The sequence below is a fragment of the Aethalodelphis obliquidens genome, unplaced genomic scaffold (genome assembly GCF_003676395.1).
Source record: "Aethalodelphis obliquidens isolate GAN/ISIS:26980383/991018 unplaced genomic scaffold, ASM367639v1 scaffold7, whole genome shotgun sequence".
NCBI classification, from domain to species: Eukaryota; Metazoa; Chordata; class Mammalia; order Artiodactyla; family Delphinidae; genus Aethalodelphis; species Aethalodelphis obliquidens.
Window position 1 is genome coordinate 1019505 of NW_020837951.1, and position 21701 is coordinate 1041205.

At 64.2% G+C, this 21701-nt stretch overlaps 1 protein-coding gene across 1 annotated transcript; it reads left to right on the forward strand.

Moving 5' to 3' along the window:
* The first annotated feature begins 7879 nt into the window (after positions 1 to 7879).
* AGPAT2 (1-acylglycerol-3-phosphate O-acyltransferase 2) lies at positions 7880 to 21259 on the forward strand. The gene is made up of 6 exons (XM_027104265.1): positions 7880 to 8216; positions 16948 to 17081; positions 17507 to 17682; positions 17928 to 18023; positions 19674 to 19746; positions 20547 to 21259. Exons 1-6 carry the CDS (start codon positions 8035 to 8037, stop codon positions 20720 to 20722), a joined length of 837 nt encoding a protein of 278 aa, XP_026960066.1. The 5' UTR covers positions 7880 to 8034; the 3' UTR covers positions 20723 to 21259.
* The last annotated feature ends 442 nt before the right edge of the window (positions 21260 to 21701 follow it).

Genomic DNA, 21701 nt, shown 5'->3' on the forward strand with positions numbered 1-21701 from the left:
ACAGCCTTGGTGGCGGGTGGCAAGCTCTGCTGCCCCCAGCCTCCAGGGGCGCGTGGCCAGGCGCTGCTTCTCCCGTCCTGTGCGCACCGAGGGGACAGGGAAAGACGGCCTGCACCGGGCTCCGATCCTGTGCCGGGTGCACAGATGGGCGGGGTTCGGAGGAAGGGAACGGAGCTCAAACGGAGCTCCAGCGGGTGGGAGGCGAGAAGTCCCCCCAAACTCTGCACAACCCCCGACACCATCTCGGCCATAGGGTGGGGGCCAACAAGAGCCCGAGAGTGCCGGCCGTCCAGGGCCAACCACTGTGTGCATCGCCGGGGCAGCCAGCCCTGGGCCAGGTTGATTCTCTGGGGGTTGTGCCCCGCCGGGGAGTGGAGGGGCCCGGGAAGCGGGAGGGGGGTTGGGGGGCGGACCCTGGAATCCGGAGCTCCTCCCTCTGTCCTCCGCCCTGTGGCCAGGGCTGCTTCCACTAGAAGGCAGTGCTGCTCAGCCGTCGGCAGAGGCCGGGCCAGCCCGGCAGGCGCAGCCAGAGTGAGAACTGGGGCTGCGGTGCAGGATGGGGCCCTGCTCTGGGGAGGGGGTCACCGGATGCAATACAGGACACCTGGTGAGATGTCCATTTCAGATAAACAACGAATGACATTTTTTAGTATGGGACGTCCTTGTCCTAAAATAGTATTCCTTGTTTATCTGCCATTCAGATCTTACCCAGTGTCCTGTATTTTTTTTAATTAATTAATTTATATTTATTTTTGGCTGCGTTGGGTCTTTGTTGCTGTGTGCGGGCTTTCTCTAGTTGTGGCGAGTGGGGGTCACTCTTCGTTGCTGCGTGCGGGCCTCTCATTGCAGTGGCTTCTCTTGTTGCGGAGCATGGGTTCTAGGCACGCGGCCTTCAGTAGTTGTGCCGCACGGGCCTAGTTGCTTCGCGGCAGGTGGGATCTTCCCAGACCAGGGACTGAACCTGTGTCCCCTGCACTGGCAGGCGGATTCTTGAACACTGAGGCACCAGGGAAGCCCAGTGCCCTGTATTTTTAAAAAATATTTTACTACTGATATTTATTTTGTTAAAGTAATTTTACTTTATTTATTTATTTTTTGGCTTCATTGGGTCTTCGTTCCTCACACGAGCTTTCTCTCTAGCTGTGGCGAGCGGACGCTACTCTTCGTTGCGGTGCGCAGGCTTCTCGTTGCTGTGGCTTCTCTTGTTGCTGAGCACAGGCTCTAGACACGGGGGCTTCAATAGTTACGGTGGGACTTCCCTGGTAGCACAGTGGTTTAGAATCCGCCTGCCAATGCAGGGGACGTGGGTTTAAGCCCTGGTCCGGGAAGATCCCACGTGCCGTGGAGCAACTAAGCCCGTGCGCCACAACTACTGTGCCTGCGCTCTAGAGCCCGTGAGCCACAACTACTGAGCCCGTATGCTGCAACTACTGAAGTCCGTGTGCCTAGAGCCCGTGCTCCGCTACAAGAAAAGCCACCGCAATGAGAAGCCCGCGCACCGCAACGAAGAGTAGCCCCTGCTCACTGCAACCAGAGAAAAGCCGTGCGCAGTAATGAAGACCCAACGCAGCCAAAAATAAATAAATAAATTTATTAAAAAAAAAAATTATGGTGTGCGGGCTTAGTTGCTCTGTGGCATGTGGGATCTTCCCGGACTAGGGTGCGAACCCGTGTCCCCTGCACTGGCAGGCAGATTCTTAACCACTGCGCCACCAGGGAAGTCAGAGTGTCCTATATTTTATTATTTTATTTGCTAGGTCTGCTGACCATTCCTGGGACAGCACAGGCAAGTGCAGGGAAGAAGTCCAGGGTGGGGCTGCAGCCCCGGCTCCAAGTTCATCAGCTCAGTGACTGATGTCCGGATGGGTCACCAGGAGGCCGCACCTGCCCTGCACGGTGACTCAGGTGAATGTTGGCAGTGGTGCTGGCTGACATCCAGGCAGCCCTGGGCGGGGTGGGGCAGGGCGGGGTGGCTTAGACCGAGCTCTGGAACCTTGCCTCTGACCTCTTACCCAGAGGTAGCAGGACCCACTGACTTTGACTCGGGACTCATTTATCTAGGCCTCTGAACGGTGAAGGGTGTGGTGAGGGTCAACGGCCAGAGAACTGGGTCTGCTCACTCTGAAAGGGCCGGCTGCTGTAGTTCCTGTTGTTGGAACTCTCTAGACTTGTGCGGTGCACAGCCTGCGTAACTGTGCCAGGTGGTCCTGGGCCGTGTCTCTGTTTCCCTCTTCACCCAGGGGCTCTCCCTCATCTCCACCTGCCAGGCTTCTGCTCCCACCACAGTCCCTGTGCTCCCACAGGAGTTTCCTTGGTTATATTTAGGTCATGAATTCACCTGGAGTTTCACTGGGTTTATGAACAAAGATAGGGGCTCTGACTCACTCTCCCATCCACCGGGGCTGCTCTGCCCCAGTGCCACGTGGCCAGCACTCCACGGCTCGCTTGAGTGGGTGTGTGTGAGTGCCGCAGAGGGGCAGAAGCCAGAGCTCAGATACCCCGCTCCCTGGGACTGGGTCTCCACGGGGAAAGACAGAAACGGCAGCGGCACCTGAGGCCTGTGTGCAGGTCAGTTCAACGACCAGTGCCTTCTTGTGTCTGCTTATCCGGAGGGCCATCGCTGGCGCAGAAGCAAGCCAGCCGTTCCCGCCAGTGGCTTTTCCCCGATGATCAAGTCCCTCGGTTCCTTTCTGTGGGCGGTGGGCCCAGCTCAGCAGTTCAGGGCCTCGTGTGTCCCCTGACAGCCTGGGAGCTGGCAGGCTCCAGGCAGCAGGCGTGCTCCTCTCTGGACTTGTAAGGGAGGAGTCCTTCACTCACTCACTCTCGCGCTCATTCATTCATTGACCAGTGAACTGTTCGGGCCCCGGCCATGGAGCAGGGAGCTGCGTGGAGAGGTCTCAGGGGCCGGACAGCGGGACTTGAGCCAACGGGCGGTGGCGAGGTGGGGCAGGAAGCCGCCTACCTCTGCCCACGGAGCCCCAGGGCCAGCAGGACCCAGGGACACCGGCTCCTTCCCATGCACACAGCACCCCACGGCCCAGGCCTGGCCTGGCTGCGGGGGGATTGGGGGCTCCCTGGAGGCCCTGGGTGGCAGCCATGGGTCACCCAGCGCAGCTCGGGGACAGAGAGGAAACGTGGCAGAAGGAACCCACGGGGAGGGCCTTGCCTCCCCCGGTCCCTTATTCCCACTGGACCAGGAGGGACGATGGCCCACACAGGGGAAGGCCACCGGCCAGCGATGGCGGGCGGAACACAGGCTCGGGTCTCTGCAGAGCGGAGCGCCCAGCCTCCCACCTTCCGCCTCCTCTGGTCAAGGGGCCGCCTGAGGAAGAGTGAAGAGCTGCTCCCTGAACTGGAGAGTCTGAGTCTCTGGGGTGAGTTTGCAGAGCTGCCACCAAAGGCCCTTCCCGACCACGTAACGGACCAGACAGACGTCCCACCTGACCTCAGTCAGGTCAGGGTGGCAGGGGTGAGGGGAGAAGGCCGATTTGGGATTTCGATTCAGTACATGCAGGGGAGGGTGAAGGAGGCCTGGTCAGCGGGGCAGAGCCCTGGCCCCTCCCCCTCCCTCCCCCTTCACAGTGGAGAGGACGCCCCCACCTGCCCCGGCGCAGGGGCTTCCCTAGTATCTGTGACCTCCTCCCTCTGCAGTGGTGAGGCAGGACGGAAGGGACCAGGGCACCTCCGAGGCCCCATGGCCCGAGAGGCAGCTCCTTGGGCAGCAGCTGAGGCCGGGACTGGGTGGCGTAAGGAAGTGGGCGACCTGTCTGGCCTCCAGACCTGTCCAGCACCACGGGCTGGCCAGCTGGGGCAGCTGACGGAGTCTAGATGCCAGCTGGGCCAGGGGTGAGGCGGCCGAGGGCAGCTGCCCAAGAATAGGCCTGGCACGCCACGCAGCCTGTCCCCTTCAGCTCACGGGCCCCACACACAGCTGAGGAAACTGAGGCCCAGAGAGGAAGGGCTGGGCCGAGGTTATCCAGGGGGTTGGACGGGGATGCCTGGGTCCGACCCTGGGCACCAAAGCCCATCTCCTGCTCCGTCTTGCTGGCCGGGGACCCTGGGGGGCCCTCTCGCCCTTCTGGGCCCCTGTCTGTCCAGTGCAGGGCTGAGTGAGGCCATCTCCGAGGACCCATCGGAGACCTGGGGTACGGCTGGTGTCGGAGGCAGGGAGGCCGGTGGGGCCCTTCGGGCGCCGGCTCCAGGGCCTCGGCTCCGCCTCTGCTCGGATGCTTTCTGCCTCCAGCCCCTCGTCCCTGCCGCCCCTCCCACCCAAGCCTGGCACTCAGACACGTGTGTCGTGGCCATGAGGGGCTGTGCGAGGGGGCCGCCACCTGGGACGGGGGGCCCAGCTCTCCAGCGATGGGAGGGGCTGCTGCGGAAAGGGCCTCACCCCGGGGCCTTCAGCTCTGGCTCCTCTTGGGGCTTTTGTCTCCCCTGCTCTGTCCAGCAGCATCTGCCTGACTCCGGCCCTCTGTGTCCCAGGCCAGACACCCTCTCTGGGAGGAGAAGAAGCTGCTCTGCCCGTCCGGCCCCTCCCCCCAGTCTTGTGACCCAGGAGCTCCTGACAGTACAGCCAGATGGCGATTTCCTGTTGACCCCGGAGCCCGGCTCCGTGTCCCTGGCTCCCCGTGCCCTGGCCAGCACCCCTGGAGCCCCGGCCGCACGGTCCTCTCCCCGCTCCCTGGGGAGTTTGTGGCCCCAGCACCGCCCCCTGCAGAGACCTGGGAATCAGGCCCAGAGGCCTCACCTCATCTATTTTTAAGCACAAGTCCATGAAAGATTCACAGGCTCCTTTATCTACTGGTGGTGGGATGGCACTGGTGCCTGTGGCACACCCACCAGCAGGTCCCAGGTCCCGGTGAGCTCACCTGGTGCCCCGGGGCAGCCCAGGCGCCTCCCTCCGCAAGGCCCCGCTCTGCTCTCCCGACCTTCCTTCCTCCCAAGGAGCTTCTCCCCAGGAGATGAGACTCCTGGAGACGCCTCCCCAGAGGGAGTGGGGCTCCTCCCTGCGCCCCGACCAGCTATGCAACTGGCTGCTCCCCATCTAAATGGTCCCTGATCTCCGGCGACCGCTGAGACTTTGTCTCCTCCCTGGCTTTCTCGTCCTGGTCTTTTACCTGGGCAGGTTTGAAGGGAGAGGAATCCACCTCCTGATGCCAGAGGCAAGGTCGGGAGGGGCCTTGCTTCCCGCTGGCCTCCTGGAAACAGGCCACAAGGAAACTGAGGCTCGGGGATACTGGAGCTTAGCCATTTCTCTGGAGTTCAAAGGCTGGGCAGCCCGCCCCTGCCCCTAAAGCCACATGGCGAGGAGGGGTGCTTTATCTGGGCCTCCAGAAATGCAGAGGCTCGGCCCTTCCTTCCAGATACCCCACCCAACCCCAGATAAACACAAGGACCTCAGGGCCCCTCCCCTTGGCTGCTGCGGGCTCCCGTGGCCTCAGGAGGTGGTGCCGGTTCAGCCCCGATTGTGTCACCTGGTGTCAGGTGCTGTCTGGCTGGGCAGGTCCCAGCTAATGCCCAGGAGGGCTCTCAGCTGTCTTCCAGCAGGAGATGGGACTGACTTAGCAGCAAACTCCCCCAGCACCTTCCCTGGGTGCTTGTGGGGACTCGGGGCACCCAAGAGGGTCAGGCAGGGCGCGGGTACATCCCTGCCCATCAAAGTAGCATTCTCCACGTGGGAGGGGCCTGGAGGGAGCCCACGCCAGGCCCTGCTTCGTCATGAATCACTCATTTTAGAGGAAAATCTCATGCCTCGGTATCTCCACCAACCCAGAAGATTCTCTGGTGATTCACTTTCAAGAAACAAAAAGAGTTATTGTTAGCCTTCCAAATGGGGCATTACAGGAGAATATTGAATATTTGTTTCAGACCCAGCGGAGCCTGAGGCCCCTCCTCTTCTCCCTCCCTGTCAGGGGAAAAGTGGGCGTTTTCTTTCAACACTTCCCCAGAGGAGGAAGGAACTGGGAAAGAAGGCAAACTTGAGCAACAGCCTTTCTGTCTGTCTGAGGACAAAAGAGCGGCGTCCAGAACCCGCGCCCCTGGGAGCAGGAGGGCAGCGCACCAGGCGCACCAGGCGCGCCAGGCGCTAGCAGCCTTCCTGGCGCAGTGGGTGTGGGATAGGGGGCCGGGCCGGCTCTTCCCGTCACCTCTGTGAAACGGGGAGGCGTTTGCTCTGGGGAGTACTTGTGGAGCACCTACTGGGTGCCAGGCATTATCCTCTTGGGTGTCAGACGCCAGAGCAGGCACGGCTCAGTGGAGCAGCCTGGGAGGCGGGGGAGAATGGCCACGAACACGAACACCCACGAACGCGCAACTGAGTCACGGGAAGGGAGGTGAGGGGTGGGTGGGGCTGCCTTGGCGAGGGTGGTGGGCTGGGAGCTAAAGGACCAGCAGGAGCCTTGGGTAAAGCAGCTCCGTCTGCCCGTGGTGGTTGTGAGCACGGGATTCCGCTTCTCTGTTGAGCTGGGGCCTCCAGCTCAACGTATTTCTACACCCCCTCCGAGAAGCCCTCCTGGGACCCGGCCTCCTGCCCCAGTGCCCAGCTCCCTGCAGCAGTGCTGGCTGTCGTGCGCCCACCTGACCCACAAGCCTTTTCTGGAGTCTCGCTGGGGTCTGTCCAGGGAGCCCCAGATCCTGCAGCCAGCCCAGGCACAGCAGTGCCGGCACCCCCTCCCCGAGGGGCTCTCAGGCCTCCTCTAGAGGGGGCAGCTATATCCTGTTCCAAGAGCGGAAAAAGAGACAAGCTGTTCTGTGTGATGCAGAATGATGGCCAGACGGATTTGCAGCGAGACTGAACTAGAGAGTGCTCTCACCGGTCTTACTGTACATCGCCCACAGGTGTAATGCAGAGGAAATGACGCTCCTGCTGTGCAAAGCTAAGAACACCTGTGAAGGGGCTACTCCACCCACAGCAGGGAAACCGCTTCTCCCTTCGGGCCTGAGACCCCCATTCCTCCGTGATGGAAGCTTTTGTACTTGTCAGCCAAAGTAGCAGTTTGGGGAGGGGGGAGGCTTCAGGGAAGTATTTCAGTAACAGGTCACCTCAGCGTCTGAAAAAGGGAAGAGGCCCCTGGGGCTCCACACACGGGGCCATTGGTAAATTGCAGCAAACCCGGGACCCAGGCCACAGGCGGAGGGCACTTGTGCAGAAAGGAAACTTGGTTTTACAGCCGCGATCTGCTCTGAGGCCGGTTGGCTGAGCCCACAGGGGGTGACCTGGAGCACCGGGCAGGGTCCCTGCTCCTCCCCAAAGCCAGCGCAGGCCCATCCGCTGATGTGGTGAACATAGTCGCCTGATACCGGCCCTGGCCTGGCACCGGGAGCGCTGGAGATAACACGCGGAACCTGGCACCCAAGGCCGTTGCTCCCAGCCCCTACCAGGAACACGCCTCATGCCTACCCAGAGCCCCCTCCCCTCAGTCCTTGCGCCCACTGGGCCGCACAAGGCTGGGTCTCCCCTCAGTCGCTGGAGCGGACCCGAAGCGGCAGGCTACCCGTCGGTCACCGGGCGCGGTTCAAGGGCCCCTTGTGTGGCAACCGGGCTGGCAAGGGCAGCCGCGTCCTCGGCCGCCTTTGGAGCCGCGGTTTGGGGAGGGGAGCGGTGGGTTAGGGCTCGGAGGCGGTGCCCGCGGGCGGGGGAAGGCGGCCCGGCGGTGGGGACCTGCGCGGTGCCACGGCCCAGGCGACCCGCTGCGGGGATGCGGGGGCTGGGGAGGGGCGCAGGGCCAGAGGCCGGAGGCCTGGCGTCAGGGCACGGGCAGCGTCGCGAGCGGGGCGGGGCGGGGCGGGGCGGGGCGGGGCGGGGGCGGCGCCGGGCCGGTGGCCGAGCGGCGGGTGTGGACGTCGCGGGCGGGGCGCACCTAGCCTCTTCCTCGCTCGAACTACGCTCGCCACCCCGGCCGCCCCGCCCCGCCGCCCTCGCAATAAGGGGCGCGGGCGGGTCAGGGCGAGGAGGAGGGTCGGCCGCCGCCAGCACGCGGCCGGAGCCCGGGCAGGGAGCCGGAGGCCCGCGCCGTCGGGGCTCGGGGCGCGGCCATGGAGCTCTGGCCGTGGCTGACCGCGGCGCTGCTGCTGCTGGTGCTGCTGCTGCAGCTGAGCCGCTCCGCCAGGTTCTACGCCAAGATCGGCCTGTACTGCGTGCTCTGCTTCACGGTGGCCGCGGTGGCCGCGGTCATCTGCCTGCTGCGCCACGGCGGCCGGACGGTGGAGAACATGAGGCAAGGGGGCCGGGCGGGGCGGGGAGAGACACCGAGGCGGGGGCAGCGCCGCGCGGCCGCCCGCTTCCGCTTCCCTAACTTTCCCGTGTCCTTTCCCTCCTTCCTGCCCTGCCCGCGCCTCTCCCGGGCTCTCGGACCGGCCGAGGGGAGAGAGCGGGTCGGAGAGCGCGGCTGGGGAGGCGGCCGAGGGTGGGCCGGGGTCCCCGGAGCCGGCGTCACAGTGTCCCCGCGCCCTGGCCCCGGGGCCCCGGCCAGGGGCAGGCACGGAGGGATTTAAACAGGTCTCGCCCTCGGCGCCGCGCGGGGAGTGCGGGGTGCGGGCGGCCCCGAGAGGAATGGGGCCGGGCCAAGCGGGCAGAGGCTCGGTCCTGCTTCCCCGCGGGGAGGGTGGGCCGCCCGCCGTGCACCGCCCCGCCCGGACCCGCCTCCGCTCGGGGCCTGGGGCGTCCCTCGTCTTCTCTCCGCCACCCCCTCGCGCCCACCTGCCGCGGGCGACGAGCGCACTTGTGCTCGGCACCAGGCCGGTTCCCCTTCCCTTTCCTTCCGCTTAGGAAGGTGTGGTGGCCCCGCGGGGGAGGGTGGGCGCGGAGTCCTTGGGGTCCAGCTTCGGGGCGGGAAGAACGGGTGGTGGCTGGGACGCCCCCCAGAGTTGGGGAGCTTGGAGTTGCTGGGGTGAGGGGTCAGGCTGGGCTGACCAGAAGAGGCGGGGGGCCTCTCTTGGGTCAGAGGCTGGACTGCTCACGGTGGCCTGAGAGGGGGCTCCTTGCCCTTTCTCCCAGTTTCCGACTGGGAGGGTCTGTTGTTGACGTTCCTCACTGGCTTTTGCAATGATGACCCTTGGCTGTGCCTGGTGTGGGCATACTGTGGTCCCCGAGGCCCTTGCCATCCACATGCTCACAGGGCAGTGGGTGAGGGTTCCTGGCTCTCTGCCGTCCGTCCCTGTCCTTGTTCATCTGGGCGGGCTGAGCCTTCCGGGACTGGCCCACACTCAGCGGGTCCTCCGGGCCCCGTTTTCAGGAGTTCGTAGCTCCTGTGGCCCAGGAGTGGAGTGTGGCCTGAGCGTGGGGAGCCTGGTGGCTGGGCCGTGGGTCTCTAGCTCCCCGCCATGGCCCAGGCCAGCGTCCCAGGGAGTCCAGACCCCAGGGCCGGCCCACTTGTTGCCCTTCCAGCCGTCTTCTCAAGCAGCCGACCCTCTGGGGTGCGGAGGGCCTGGCCTGGGATTGGGGATCCCCTGCAGGCAGTGGGCTCACAGCCAGTCTCCATTCAGCACCCGCTGGGGACCGGCCTGGAGGGGCAGGGGGCGGGGGTGGCTGCAGGCAGCAAGGGCTGGTGGGCTCCCTGGAGGAGGTGCTGTCCTGGGTTCGGTGGGAAGCGAGGCTGGAGCAGGTTTTCAGCAGGTGACAGGCGTTCCTGGAGGCGGCCCTCCCCCTCCCTGGCTCAGTCTTATCAGGTGGCCTCTTCACAGGCGCTTCCTTGTCTTTCAAAGGCCCAACTCGCTCTTCCAGGCCTGGGCTTCAAAGCTGCTTCCTGGCGTCAGATCAGAAGTCACCAACTGCCCTTTCTGACGCGGTAGCGGGACGGGCAGGCCAGCCTGACCAGCACTTGGCGCTCCCTCCGGCCCCACCCTGCCCAGCCCGGCCCTCCAGCCTCTGCTGGCCGGCTTCCCTCAGCCCAGAGCCGGGCTTGGCCCCCAGCCTCCCCCAAGATTCCGGCCAACTGGGGCATCGTCTTCAGGACCCTGAATCGTGCTCACGAGGAAGCTTCCTGCTGCCCTTCCCTCCCCAGGGCAGCCCCCGACTCAGGCTCTGCAGAGGGACCAGGCCAGGACATCACAGAGGTGCTGTGTCCTCCCCAGAGAGGGGCGGACCTGGGGGTCCGGGAGCCCAGAGCCTCCTTCCCCTGCACCCCCAGGTCCCACGGGGCGGGTCACAGTGATGACCCCCAAGGCTCCCCAGTGATGGCAAAGAGAGGGGGTAGGGACGGGGTGCCTTGTGAACACGAGTTCCCCAAGGCGTGCATCTGTGGGGGGCGGAGAAATGCAGAGGAAGAGGAGTGCCCTGTGCCTCTAGGTAGCCAGTCCAGGGACGGGGCCCAGGAGGACGGAAGTGGAGGTTGGGGTGCTGTGTGGACAGGCTTCAGGCCCCACCTGGGACCCCTGAGCACCGTGGGTGCCTGGCTGCTCCCCCTCCAGTCCCACCCTAACTTCCAGAAGGACTCTGCCCACCATCCTCGACACCAGCCTCTGCTTCCATCTCCTGAGCCCACACCGTGCGCCGCGGATGCCTGAAGCTTGGGGACAGGGTCTATTACGTGTTCCATTTTACAGACGAGTCTGCAGAGAAGCAACGCAGGCCTCCGAGGCGGGGAGTGGGGAGATGACTGGCAGGGCCCCAGAGCTAGGACATGGGGCCCGGGCTGCAGACCCACTGGGAGTGGCTCCACAGTGCACGCTTTTCATCCTTCCTCCGTCTCCCACGGCATCGGGGGCTGGGGGCGGCGCCATGGCTGCTTTGGGGCTGGAGACCGGGCTCGGGAGAATCCCTGAGTTCCAGGAGGGGCAGCCCCACTCCACCTGGCCCCTCACTCTCCCATGTTCCCCGTGATGGGGCTCCGGGTGAGCACCCGAGGAGGCCTTTGCCATTGAGTTGCGAGTTCTGAGTGTGCAGGGCAGTGCTGGGAGCTGAGAAGCAGAGGCAGGCTTTGTTCTGACCAGGCTGTGGGCTGAGGCCAGGGACCCCTCCCAGAGTGGCAGGGTCCCGCGTTCAGGGTGAGGCTGGCGTAGCAGGTCCTGTTTCCTTGTCCCAGGGGCACGTGCCCTTATTACACCCATTCGACGGAGAAGAGAGCGAGGCCCGGGGAAGCGGTGTGTGTTAGCATTGGGTTCCCTGCAGGATCAGGAAACCTAACAACAGTGGCCTAACCCGGGGAGTTTACTTTTTCATGCGTCACAGGCGACCAGGGCAGGCAGCCTGGGGCCACGGAAAGCTGCCGGCTCCTCTGGCCTGTGGCCCCCCCATTCTCGGGGTCCAGCATGTCACTGTTACGGCAGGACCTCTGGGGACTGAATTGCCCACTTCTGCGTCCATCCTAGTGGCCGGGACCTGGGGGACATAGCTAGGCTGCGGGGTGGGGTGGGGGACAGGGCAGATGGAGCTCCCCACCTGCTCGAAACATCGAGGACGGGCATCACTGCAGCCAGGGGCGGGGGGCTTGTCGATGCCGGTCAGGGTTTGAACCCAGCACTGCCAGCCACTGCGTGGCCCTGGGTGGGGGGGTGGTGCGTGGATGCAGACACAGCGCTGTCGGGGAGCCGCAGCACCTGGGGGCTGGCCTGGGGCCCTGGTCTCACAGGAAAGTCTGCCCTGGCTTTGCTCGGGGTGGGATAGTGAGGGGCAGAGCCTCCCCTCTGGGTGTACTTCTGCGGGCCCAGGAAGCAGAGCTGCCGAGAGCCCTGGACACTGCTCACGGCCCCGCCTCCTTCCAGGCCCCTGGCGTTCCGCCCACTCCCGCGCCCCTCTTAACACCTCTGGGCACCCGAACAGGCTGGAGCCCCCACCTCCTGGCCCCCTCTGTGCTCCAGCTCTCGTGACACTTGGAAAACACTGCTGCTCTGCCAGGTGGCCCTCCCAGGACCTCCTGTCCCCTGAGCAGATCAATGGCTCTGTGCTGCCCTCCTGGCAGGGCCGCTCTGAGCAAACCCCATCACGCCCCTCCCTTTCCGGGGGCAAAGCCCGTGGGGTCTGGCTGAGGTCCGGTGCCTCTCGGCCGAAGCAGCTGCCAGGTCTCCCCAGAGCCACTTAGTCCGAGTCCAGGGTCTGAGGGCAGAGGTCAGCAGGTAGCTCAGACCTGACCTTGAACTGCTTGCCAGCCGCCCGGAGCAGGTGCTGTGGCCGGAGGAGGATCCTCTTGCTTTCATTTACTTTGGGTCCTTCTGTCCTGCCTGTGTCATCGCCGCCGACACAGCTGCTCTTTGCGGAGGGCTCCCAGGGTCCCGCAGGTGTCACGGGTGTTCCAGCCTCATCTCGCTCAATCCCTCCGCACCCTTCCCCTTTCACGAGTGGAAATGGAAGTTTAGGGAGGTCAAGTCCGTTGCCCAAGGTCACAGCTGGTGAGAGGGAGTCAGGGTCTGTCTGACCCTGAGCTTGGGCCGGGCTCAGGTGTCCTCGGGCGAGCACAGGTGGTCCAGGGGGACTGGCTGCCAGGAGTTCGGCCTCAGGCCCCCCAGAATCTGCAGCATTTATGCTGCTCACTTCTAGGCTGGCGGCCCCGGTCAGGGTTAAGTGGAGGGCTTCTGAGAAAGACCCAGGAAGGGCCAGGAAGTCCCCTCTGCTTAAGGGGGTGGCTGCCCCTGCGGGCACTTGGAAGGAGCCGGTCCTGGGGGCCACCTGCCTTGCTATGGAAAGCTGGCACCAATCACCTGCCTGGCAGCTGTCCGCAGTGCTTCTGGAACCTTGTGCCGCACTCAGCCCAGCCCTGGGCCACCTGGGCTTCAGGCGACCTTAGCTCCACCCCCAGGGGAGGCAGGACATGGAGTTCAGGGCTGGAGGGTGTGGGACAGGCACCCGTGACCCCTGCTCTGCTCCCCGTAGGGGAGAGGAGGGAGCAGCTCCCAGACTCCGCGGCCGAGGGGCAGGGCGCTGGGGTCAGCTGGGTGTTGGGGCACAGGGGGTGTTGGCGCTCAGGATGAGGCCTGGGCTGGGCAGGCAGGGCAGCCTGGGTAGGGTGGCTGCTTTGAGCTTCCTGCTGGGAGAGGATGACAGAGCCACTTGCAGCCCTGCTGGGGGTGGGGTGGGGGCCATAGAGCCCCCAGGGGAGGAGGGGGAGCGCTCAAAAGGAGCTCGAGACTGCACCTGACAACCCTGCAGCCGTCACCCCGCCTCCAGCAGGCCCTCTGCTTGACACTTTTCACACATTTTTCAAAAGTCAGGTTTAGAGGTGGGCTCGGCCCATCCTGGGCTCCCTGCTGTGTGACTTTGGGCAAGTCACTTAACTCTGCTGAGCCTGGACTCCCTCGCCTGGGTGTAATGAGCGTACGACCTTGTGGGGTTATTGTCTGACCGAAACCCGACAGTTAACGTCTGTCTAGGTGCAGGCGTGGCATGTAGCGTTCAGGAGATGCTGGGCGTGGCTGTGGGGTGTCTGTCCCTGTGGTTAGGAGCGTGCTGCACTCCAGGCAATGACAGACCGGCTCTGCCTGCCTGGGCACTGGGGGGGCCTCTGCAAAGCTCCGTCCAGGCAACGACAGACCGGCTCTGCCTGCCTGGGCACTGGAGGGGCCTCTGCAAAGCTCCGTCCAGGCAACGACAGACCGGCTCTCCCTGCCTGGGCACTGGAGGGGCCTCTGCAAAGCTCCGTCCAGGCAACGACAGACCGGCTCTCCCTGCCTGGGCACTGGGGGGGCCTCTGCAAAGCTCCATCTGCTTCCTTCTTCTTCAAGGAAGCACTATTAAAATGATCATAGAGGGCTTCCCTGGTGGCACACTGGTTGAGAGTCTGCCTGCCGATGCAGGGGACACGGGTTCGTGCCCCGGTCCGGGAGGATCCCACATGCCGCGGGGCGGCTGGGCCCGTGAGCCATGGCCGCTGAGCCTGCGCGTCCGGAGCCTGTGCCCCGCAACGGGGGGGCCAAAAAAAGGGAAAGCCCCGCGAACCAAAAAAAAAAAAAAAAAAAAAAAAGGATAATAGATACTTTCTCACCACTTTTACAGAAAACCTTGAAAACATGGGACATTAGGAGAAGGAAAAGTGGGCACCCACGTGCACGCCGCCTGCAGGGAGTGACCGGTCCCCTCCCCTTGAGGAACATCCGTTGCCTCTTTCCTCTCCCGAGATGCCCCTTTTTTTCCCAGCTTCCTATACTCACCCCGCGGCTGTATCTTTTAGTTTGTCTGAGAGCAGTTATTTGTAAATGTGTGGAGAGTTGCCATGGGTGCCTCCGTCTCCCGCAGCATGTGGGGCAGCCCTGGGCCTGTCTGTCCGTCCTGGAGCCTTTGGTGCGGGGGCTCTGCCTTGGCCTGGGCTCCCAGCCGGAGTGGGAGAGGCGGGAGACAAGCAGCAGAGCCGCTGCAGAGGGCCCCTGTTCAGCTGAGTCTTATACGCAGCATCTTCCATAGTTCAGACAAAACAAAACAAAACACCTACCCATATAGAACCGATCCCTTAAATGAGATACAGAAAGAAAATCTAGGAAAGTTCTGGAGATGGATGGCTGGGGACGGCTGCATAGCAATGTGAATGTACCTGTGCCGCTGAACCGGACACTTATAAATGGTTTAAAATGATACATTTGACGTGTATTTCACCCCAATTTTTAAAAAAGAAGAAAAATGGAGCCAGCAGATGCCACTACCAGAGAGAAGCACTGTCCTTTCCAGATGTGGCCTGGGAGGGAAATGCAAACGCTATGTAGTTATTAGGAGTCAAGGGAGCAGGCCTGGCAGCAGATAAATACAGATCTTTGCTGTTTTCCTCTGCCACGGCCCTGTTTATATTACCTCTCCCCACGGGGCACGTGGAGGTGTTTTCGGATTTCCCTAATTCAGACCGCGCCTGTGCCTGCCTCACACCTGCTTTAGGACCCATTGCGGAAGAGGACTGCAAGCTCAAAGGGAGTAGGTCTGTTAAGGGCGTTTGCCACGTGCTGCTAAGCTGCCCTCTAGAAACCTCTGTGGCCTCTGACTTCTGCCAGCAGCCCTCGGGCCATTTCCTAACACCAGGCCAACACCTCCCGTTAGCAGGCTTTCATCTGCCAATCTGAAGGAGGAAGACGGGGTTTCTTGTTTCAATCTGCATTTCTTTGACTGCCGGTGAGATTGCGTGTTCCCCGTGTTATTGGACACACGCGCCCTCTCCCTGTGCCCTTCAACCCTCGAGATGACCCGAGAAGCTGTGTTTTGCAGCTGAGCTGCCCGAGGCTCCCCAGCTGAGACAGCCAGTCAGTTCTCCAGAGAGTGTCCAGCCTGGCAACCCCTGAGCCGGATGGGGACAAGCAGGAAGGTCTGGCTCGAGCTGGCCGAGGCTCACAAAGCTGAGGAAGAAGCCCTGGCTTCCAGATCCGGGGAAGGCGGGCCGGCCTGACTGTGAGAGCAGCCCAGGCTCAGCTGCTTCCTGGAGCCTCAGTTTCCCCATCCGCACCACGCGGTAATGTGGGGAGCTAGGCTTTGTGAGCTGGATACGAGTCTGCCTTTCAGAGCAAAGAGGCAGACCCGACAGGGTCCACTCGTGAGGGCCTAGAGGAGACAGATCCACAGAGACGGAAAGTGGACAGTGGGGCCCGGGGCTGGGGAAGTGAGCGTTCAATGGGGACAGAGTCAGTCAGGGAAGATGAAAGAGTCCCAGATAAGGGGGGACGGTTGCACGACAATGTGAGTACACTTGACGCCACTCAACTTAAAACGAGTTGAGATGGTACATTTTATGTTGTGTGTATTTACCACAGTTTTAAAGACCTGAGTGTGGCTTTGGGTCAAGGGCCCAGCTCTGAGTCTCTGCTCTATTGAGGGCCAGCTCTGAGCCCAGGCCCTTCCGGATACAGTGGGAAATCCCTCCCTTCCGGTCAGGACTGTGGGGAGATGAAATGACCCTGCTGTGTGCGTGCGCGCACACACATCTTCTGGGAGAAGTGGAACAGTTCTGGGTCAGGAACCCTTGGGTCACTGGGGCCCACCCTCAGCCCCCTGCCACCCACGGATGGGAAGGACGCAGGGGACCTTCCTGAGTTGCAGAGGAGTGACCTCAAGCCTCGGGCTCCGTCACCCCGAGCAGGCTGACCCCTCACGGGCACCTGTCTCTTGCCCAGTGTGTGCAGTGTTCCCGCAGAGCAGGGGGCCGGGGCCTCCCTCCTCCCTGCCGGCCAGCCACCGGCAGACACCGTTCCCAGGGGCATGCCCGGTCGTGCCTGCCTGTCGAGTGTGAGAGCTGCTGGGCCAGGCCTCTCAAGGTCACGAGTGCCCAGGGCAGCCTGCTGCTGGGAGCGGGGCCCACACACATCCTGGCTCCACCGCCATCCTCATGTGACCTTGGGTGTGTCTGTGAAAGGTGCTGGGGCGCTGCGCTGTAGGATGCAGGGGAGGAGTGAAAGCCTGGCCGGGCCAGTGTCCCCAGCGGTGGAGACTGGAAGCAGCCTTCAGCTCCTCGCCAAGGTCTCCGCTTGGTACCCATGCTTTCTTCCCGGTGTGGCTCTGCCTTGAGGGGACGTTCACTTCCCGTGAGTGGGGGCCCAGCCTCCTCTGCAAGGGCCTCTCCACGTCGGGTGCTTTGGTCGCTGACACGTCTGAGAAGGGAGCCAGCCCGGCCCCGGGGGCTCTCGGCCTTCAGCCCCGTCCAGCTGGGCGCCCCCCCGGCTTGTGGTGACGAGCAGGGGTGTGGGGTGAGGGCTGGGTGGCAGGTGCAGGCCTGGGAACGCAGATGTGGAAGGAGGCGCCCTCCCCACTGCCGGGCGTCCAGGCCCCCAAGGCCTTGCTCCTGTGTGACCCAACCCTCGCTGGCTGGGGTAGCAGGGGGGCAGGGAGGCACTCGCCATCCCGTTGAGGGGTTGAGGGACAGGACCTGAAGGTTCTCCGAGGGGAAGGCGAGCTCAGGGTCAGCGGCCAGCCTGCCAGGGCGGGCGTGGGGGTCCCCGTGCTGTGTCTGTCTCTGGTCCTGCACTGGGATGACCCTGCCTAGGTCTGCAGGCGGAGCCTGAGTTACAAGGTGGGTGGTGGCCTCTGCTCACGGCCCGTCTTCCCCTCAGCATCATCAGTTGGTTCATCCGGTCCTTCAAGTACTTATACGGCCTTCGCTTTGAGGTAAAGGGCCGTCAGAAGCTGGAGGTGGACCGCCCCTGTGTCATCATTTCCAACCACCAGAGCATCCTGGACATGATGGGTAGGCCGGCTGCGGAGGGTTTGGCGGGAGGGCCGGCCCTTCCCAGTTGCCTGCGGGGAGGGGGAGGAGGGGGCATGCTGCTTCAGCTGGTGGAGGCTGGGCCCCGAAGAGCTGGCAGGTGAGGGGCAGATGCGGACCGCGGACCTGTGCCCCCCTCCAGACACAGGCCTCCAGCTGGTAACAGGAGACAAGGCTTCCTATGCCTGGCGCCGGGCTCGCGAGCCCTGCTTCAGCACTTTCCCTCTGCAGGGGAAACCGAGGCTGAGGCCAGGTGATGCCCAGGTAGCCAGTGGGAAGGCGTGACTGGGCCCAGGCCTCTTGGTGGCCGAGGCCGAGGGCCAGCTCGCTCCTCCGCGGGGCGGTGGCCACCTGGCTCTGAGGCTGTGCTCTGTCTCTGTCTCCCCCGCCCCCTGCCCCGGGCTCAGGCCTCATGGAGGTCCTCCCCGATCGCTGCGTGCAGATTGCCAAGCGCGAGCTGCTCTTCCTGGGGCCCGTGGGCCTGATCATGTACCTGGGCGGCGTTCTCTTCATCGACCGGCAGCGCTCCAGGACGGCCATGACCGTGATCTCTGATGTGGGCAAGCGCATGGTCAGGGAGAAGGTGAGCGCCTGGGGCTCGGGGCCTGCTTGGCGGCGTGAACACTTTTGTGCTGTCGGGACAGCCCGCGAGCGTGACTCCCTTTGGCAGAAGGAAACGCGTCTGTAAACCGCATACAGAGAAGCCAGGCGCGGTGCCTCGGCCGTCGGCGGTGGTAGCGGCGGTGTTCCCGGCTGAGCGGCGGGGCTCCTTGGGGGTGGGGGCCCCCCAGGGGCAGCCCCCTGACCCGCCTCCTGTCTCCCCAACAGCTCAAAGTATGGATCTACCCCGAGGGCACGCGGAACGACAGTGGGGATCTGCTGCCTTTCAAGAAAGGTGCCTTCCACCTGGCCATCCAGGCCCAGGTACGCCAGGGCCGCAGCCAGGGGTTGGCTTAAGGCTGAAGGTGACCTCCTGGCCAGGCGAGGCCACTGGCGCTCCTGGACCACCTCCCGCTGGGCAGGCGGCAGGGCCTCCCCCCACCCAGCACCTGTCCCTGACCGGCTAAGGAGGGCAGGGCCGCTTTACCCACTCTGAGCGTTAAGGCTGGCACCTGATCCGGCCCAGCGCCAGCTAGAATGATGCTCGTGGCCACCATCCCTGTGCCTGGAGCTCCAGCACCCCGCTTCCTAGCTGGCCAGGCGAGGGGCCTGCGGAGGGAGGCTGGGGTTGGCCTCAAAGGCGGAGGCAGGAGGCCTGCTGGCTGAGCTGTCTCCAGAAGGCTGTGCCAGGCGCAGGCCCCCAGCACCCCTAGCTGGGCGGGGGGCGTGGGCAGTGGCTCGGGGGGGCGGGGCCCGCGGCGTGAGGCAGGGTCGGGCCGGAGCTGGAGATGGGCCAGGATAGGTGAGCTGGGAGCCCTCCACGGGGCTTGATGCTTTTCTGGTCCTTGACTTGTAGGGACGCAGTTTGTCCTAGAGGTGTCCTGGGGTCTGGGGTGATGGCAGGAGAGGCTGGGGCACATCTGTCCTTCGGGTGGGGTCTCCTGGTAGGTGAGGGGTGCCCTGTGCTGGGGGACTTGTGTAGGGGAAGGCAGCCATCGTCTGGGGTCAGGGGAGGGGGCTTTCATCCTGCCTGATCGGAGTCAGCGGGGCAGCTGGGCAGGGGTTTGCTTTTTCTCCTGTCCTTCACCTGTGACAGGTGGCCTCTAGCACCCCCTGGTGGCCCTGAGCAAGGATGTGAGAGCCCTCCTTCCAGAAGCTGCCAGCCAGTGCCAGGCGGGTGTGGGAGCTGGACCGTGGGGTGGAGGGGCCCCGAGCCGGCAGTGGGTGCGTGGGGATGGGGGCGTGAGCCTGGGCTCTGCCCAAGCAAGAGGAGGAGGACACCCCCGACACAGGCCTGGAACTGAGGTCACTTCCCTTCGCCGGGGTCGTGGAAGAGGAGACAGGAGATACCGAAGGAGCTTTGGGGGGCCGGGGGCAGCAAGTCTCAGCCAGGAGACTGGGCGTCGTTTGCTGTCATCCCTCTCCCCGGCCCCGGGTCGATGATTACCCCCAGGTGCCATTTCCGACATTGGCATCACCATTGGAGTCACCATTGGACTCAACGCTGGTGTCTTCCAGGAATAGCCTGCCGCCTCCCCTGGCTGGAGCTGCCCCGTCTTCCCTGGGATGGGGGAGAGGTTGGGAAGGGAGGGGTGGGCGGAAAGACCTCAGGTACCTCCTCTGGCTAAACTGGACAGGGCCCTGGTTAGTCTTAGGACCCTGTGAGGAATGCAGAAGTGCATTCTATGGATACGTGCCAACCCAGAAAGCCTTCCTGGAGAAGGGGATGCTTGAACGAGGGTGTACAGGATGTGCACTCTGGGCCCAGGGCGGGAAGGGCGTCCGAGGCCCAGGGGTCAGTGTGTGGAAGCGCCCTGGCGCAGGATGTGGCCACAGGGACTCCTGGCACCAGCCCCAAGGTGGGGGCAGGCTGGCGGCCAGGCAGGCCTCTCCCCAGAGCTCATCCTTGGGGATCAGGCTGGGCTGGGTGAGGGCTCCGGTCCATCCTCAGGCTGCCACGTCTGCCGTCCCCAGGTGCCCATCATCCCCGTGGTTTACTCCAGCTTCTCCTCCTTCTACAACTACAAGACGAAGCTCTTCACCTCAGGTACCCCCAACCTGTGCACTCGCCGGCCCACCTGTTCTCAGTCACTGCGACACCCGTGCCCCTGAGAGAACAGTTCCCGTTTCTGGGTGGTCACTACAGACCCCTGCTACTCAGTGGCCGCTTGGGGAAGGACGAAGGCAGGGAGGGGAGGGTCTAGAGTCCCAGCCTTGGGCTGCGGGGAGACTGAGGTGCCCAGAAGGTGGGCTCCGTGCCCAAGTTCACACACACAGGCCCGGGCTGTGCACACGGCCCCGGGGGCCTTGAGGTGGCCCCTTCCTGTGCCAGGGTGGGCTTCTGAGCCAGCGCATCCAGGCCTAACTCTCGGGGGCAGCAGCCTCCCGGGCACCCCCATGCCCCCCAGCCATGGAGCTTGGGACCTCCCCCCGCCCTTCCCTCCAGACCCTGCACAAGGGCACCTGGTGCCCAGGTGGGAAGTGGGGTCCAAGATAGAAGCTGCCTCTGCCCACATCTGAGGCCCCGAGGCCGCCTGAACCACTGTGGAGGGTGGGGGTGGGAGGGAGGGTGGGTACCTTCTGGGGGAGGAAACGTCTGGCCCCTGGGTGGTCTTCACGGGGGAGCACACACTTGTCCACACCCACTGAGAACATGCTTGGGACTCGTGTGTGTGACCGTGTCGTTATTCTCCACTAAAAGCCAACCACCCGGGACCAGGGTGTCTGGGGAAGAGCCCGGCCCGGCCCCTCGGGAGGCTCTGCGGGGGAGGCTGGCGGGCAGCTGAGGAGAGGAGGGGCCCCCCCTGGAGAGCCCCTCAGGCTGCTGACGCCCCCCCACCCCACCAGGAACCATCAAGGTGGAGGTGCTGGACGCCATCCCCACCGCTGGCCTCACTATCGCCGACGTCCCCGAGCTCTTGGACACCTGCCAGCAGGCCATGAGGGCCACCTTCCTCCACGTATCCCAGCTTCCCCGGGAGAACGGGGCCCCTGCAGGGCCCGACGCCCAGGCATCCCAGTAGCCGAGGCCTGGGGCGGGGCAGGACCTGGCTAGACAATGGACAGAGCGACCCCTGCCCACCAGATATCACTGTGTCCCCTCCCACGGCTCCCCCAACTTTCCTCGGGCCCTGGAAACAAGGGACCCCTTCCTGTCACTGGCCTCAGGTCCAGGCCCCTGATGTCCCTGCAAAGGAGAGTCACCTGGAGCCCCCCAAGCTCTGAGGGCAGGGCCTCACCCACCCTTGTGCCTTCGGGGTCTGGTGTGGGAGTGGGCCTGGGCCCCGATGGGCTGATGCGGGGGGGGCCAGTCTGCCCAGCCCCCACCCTCCTGCCTGGGCTTGGGGGGCACAGAGGCTGGATCTGGGGTCCCAGCCACGGCCTGCATCAGGCTCTCGGAGAGGCGGGGCTCTGGGGGGCCAGGACGCCTAGTCTTATGCCACCTGGGCCTCAGGGCGGCCAGAAAGCAGTGTCTGTGGCCCCCACCGGCCTTGGGGAGCAAGCCTGCTGAACTGGTACTGCGCTCATCATTGTTTTTTATAAACGAACTCTTGGAAGTACCTGGTGAGTTGTGGTCACTGGGGGCGGGCAGGGCTGCCCTCGCTCGTCCTCCCTGGGAGGAGTGTGGAGCGCCAGCCTCTGCCCTCGGTGGGGCTCCCTGCCAGGGCCTGGGCCCACGGTCATCCTGTGATATTTCTTCCACTGGGGGTGGCAGGCGTGCCCAGGGGTCAGGCAGGCACTTGGGAAGGAGGCTGCAGAGCTGCTCTTCGGCTGCTGGCTAGGGGTGGGGCCAGCTCGTGGGGGGGGCGGGGCGGGGCTGTCCCTGTGGCCAGCGTCACCTTCACGAAACCACCTGCTCCAGCTCCTTTTGAAGAGGGGGCACCACGACCCTGCCTAGGAGGGCCCAGGGGGCGCGCTGGCAGCCTCCTCCCTCCCAGCACGTGGTGGTCGGCCGGGGGAGGCCGGTCAGGTTCAGAATGTTCCTGCAATCCAGCCACGGAC

Coding starts and splice junctions, on each gene's coding strand:
- AGPAT2 (XM_027104265.1), top strand. CDS start 8,035: ATGGAGCTCTGGCCGTGGCTGACCGCGGCGCTGCTGCTGCTGGTGCTG. Junction 18,024..19,673: donor ACCTGGCCATCCAGGCCCAG/GTACGCCAGGGC, acceptor TGCCGTCCCCAG/GTGCCCATCATCCCCGTGGT. Junction 19,747..20,546: donor GACGAAGCTCTTCACCTCAG/GTACCCCCAACC, acceptor CCACCCCACCAG/GAACCATCAAGGTGGAGGTG.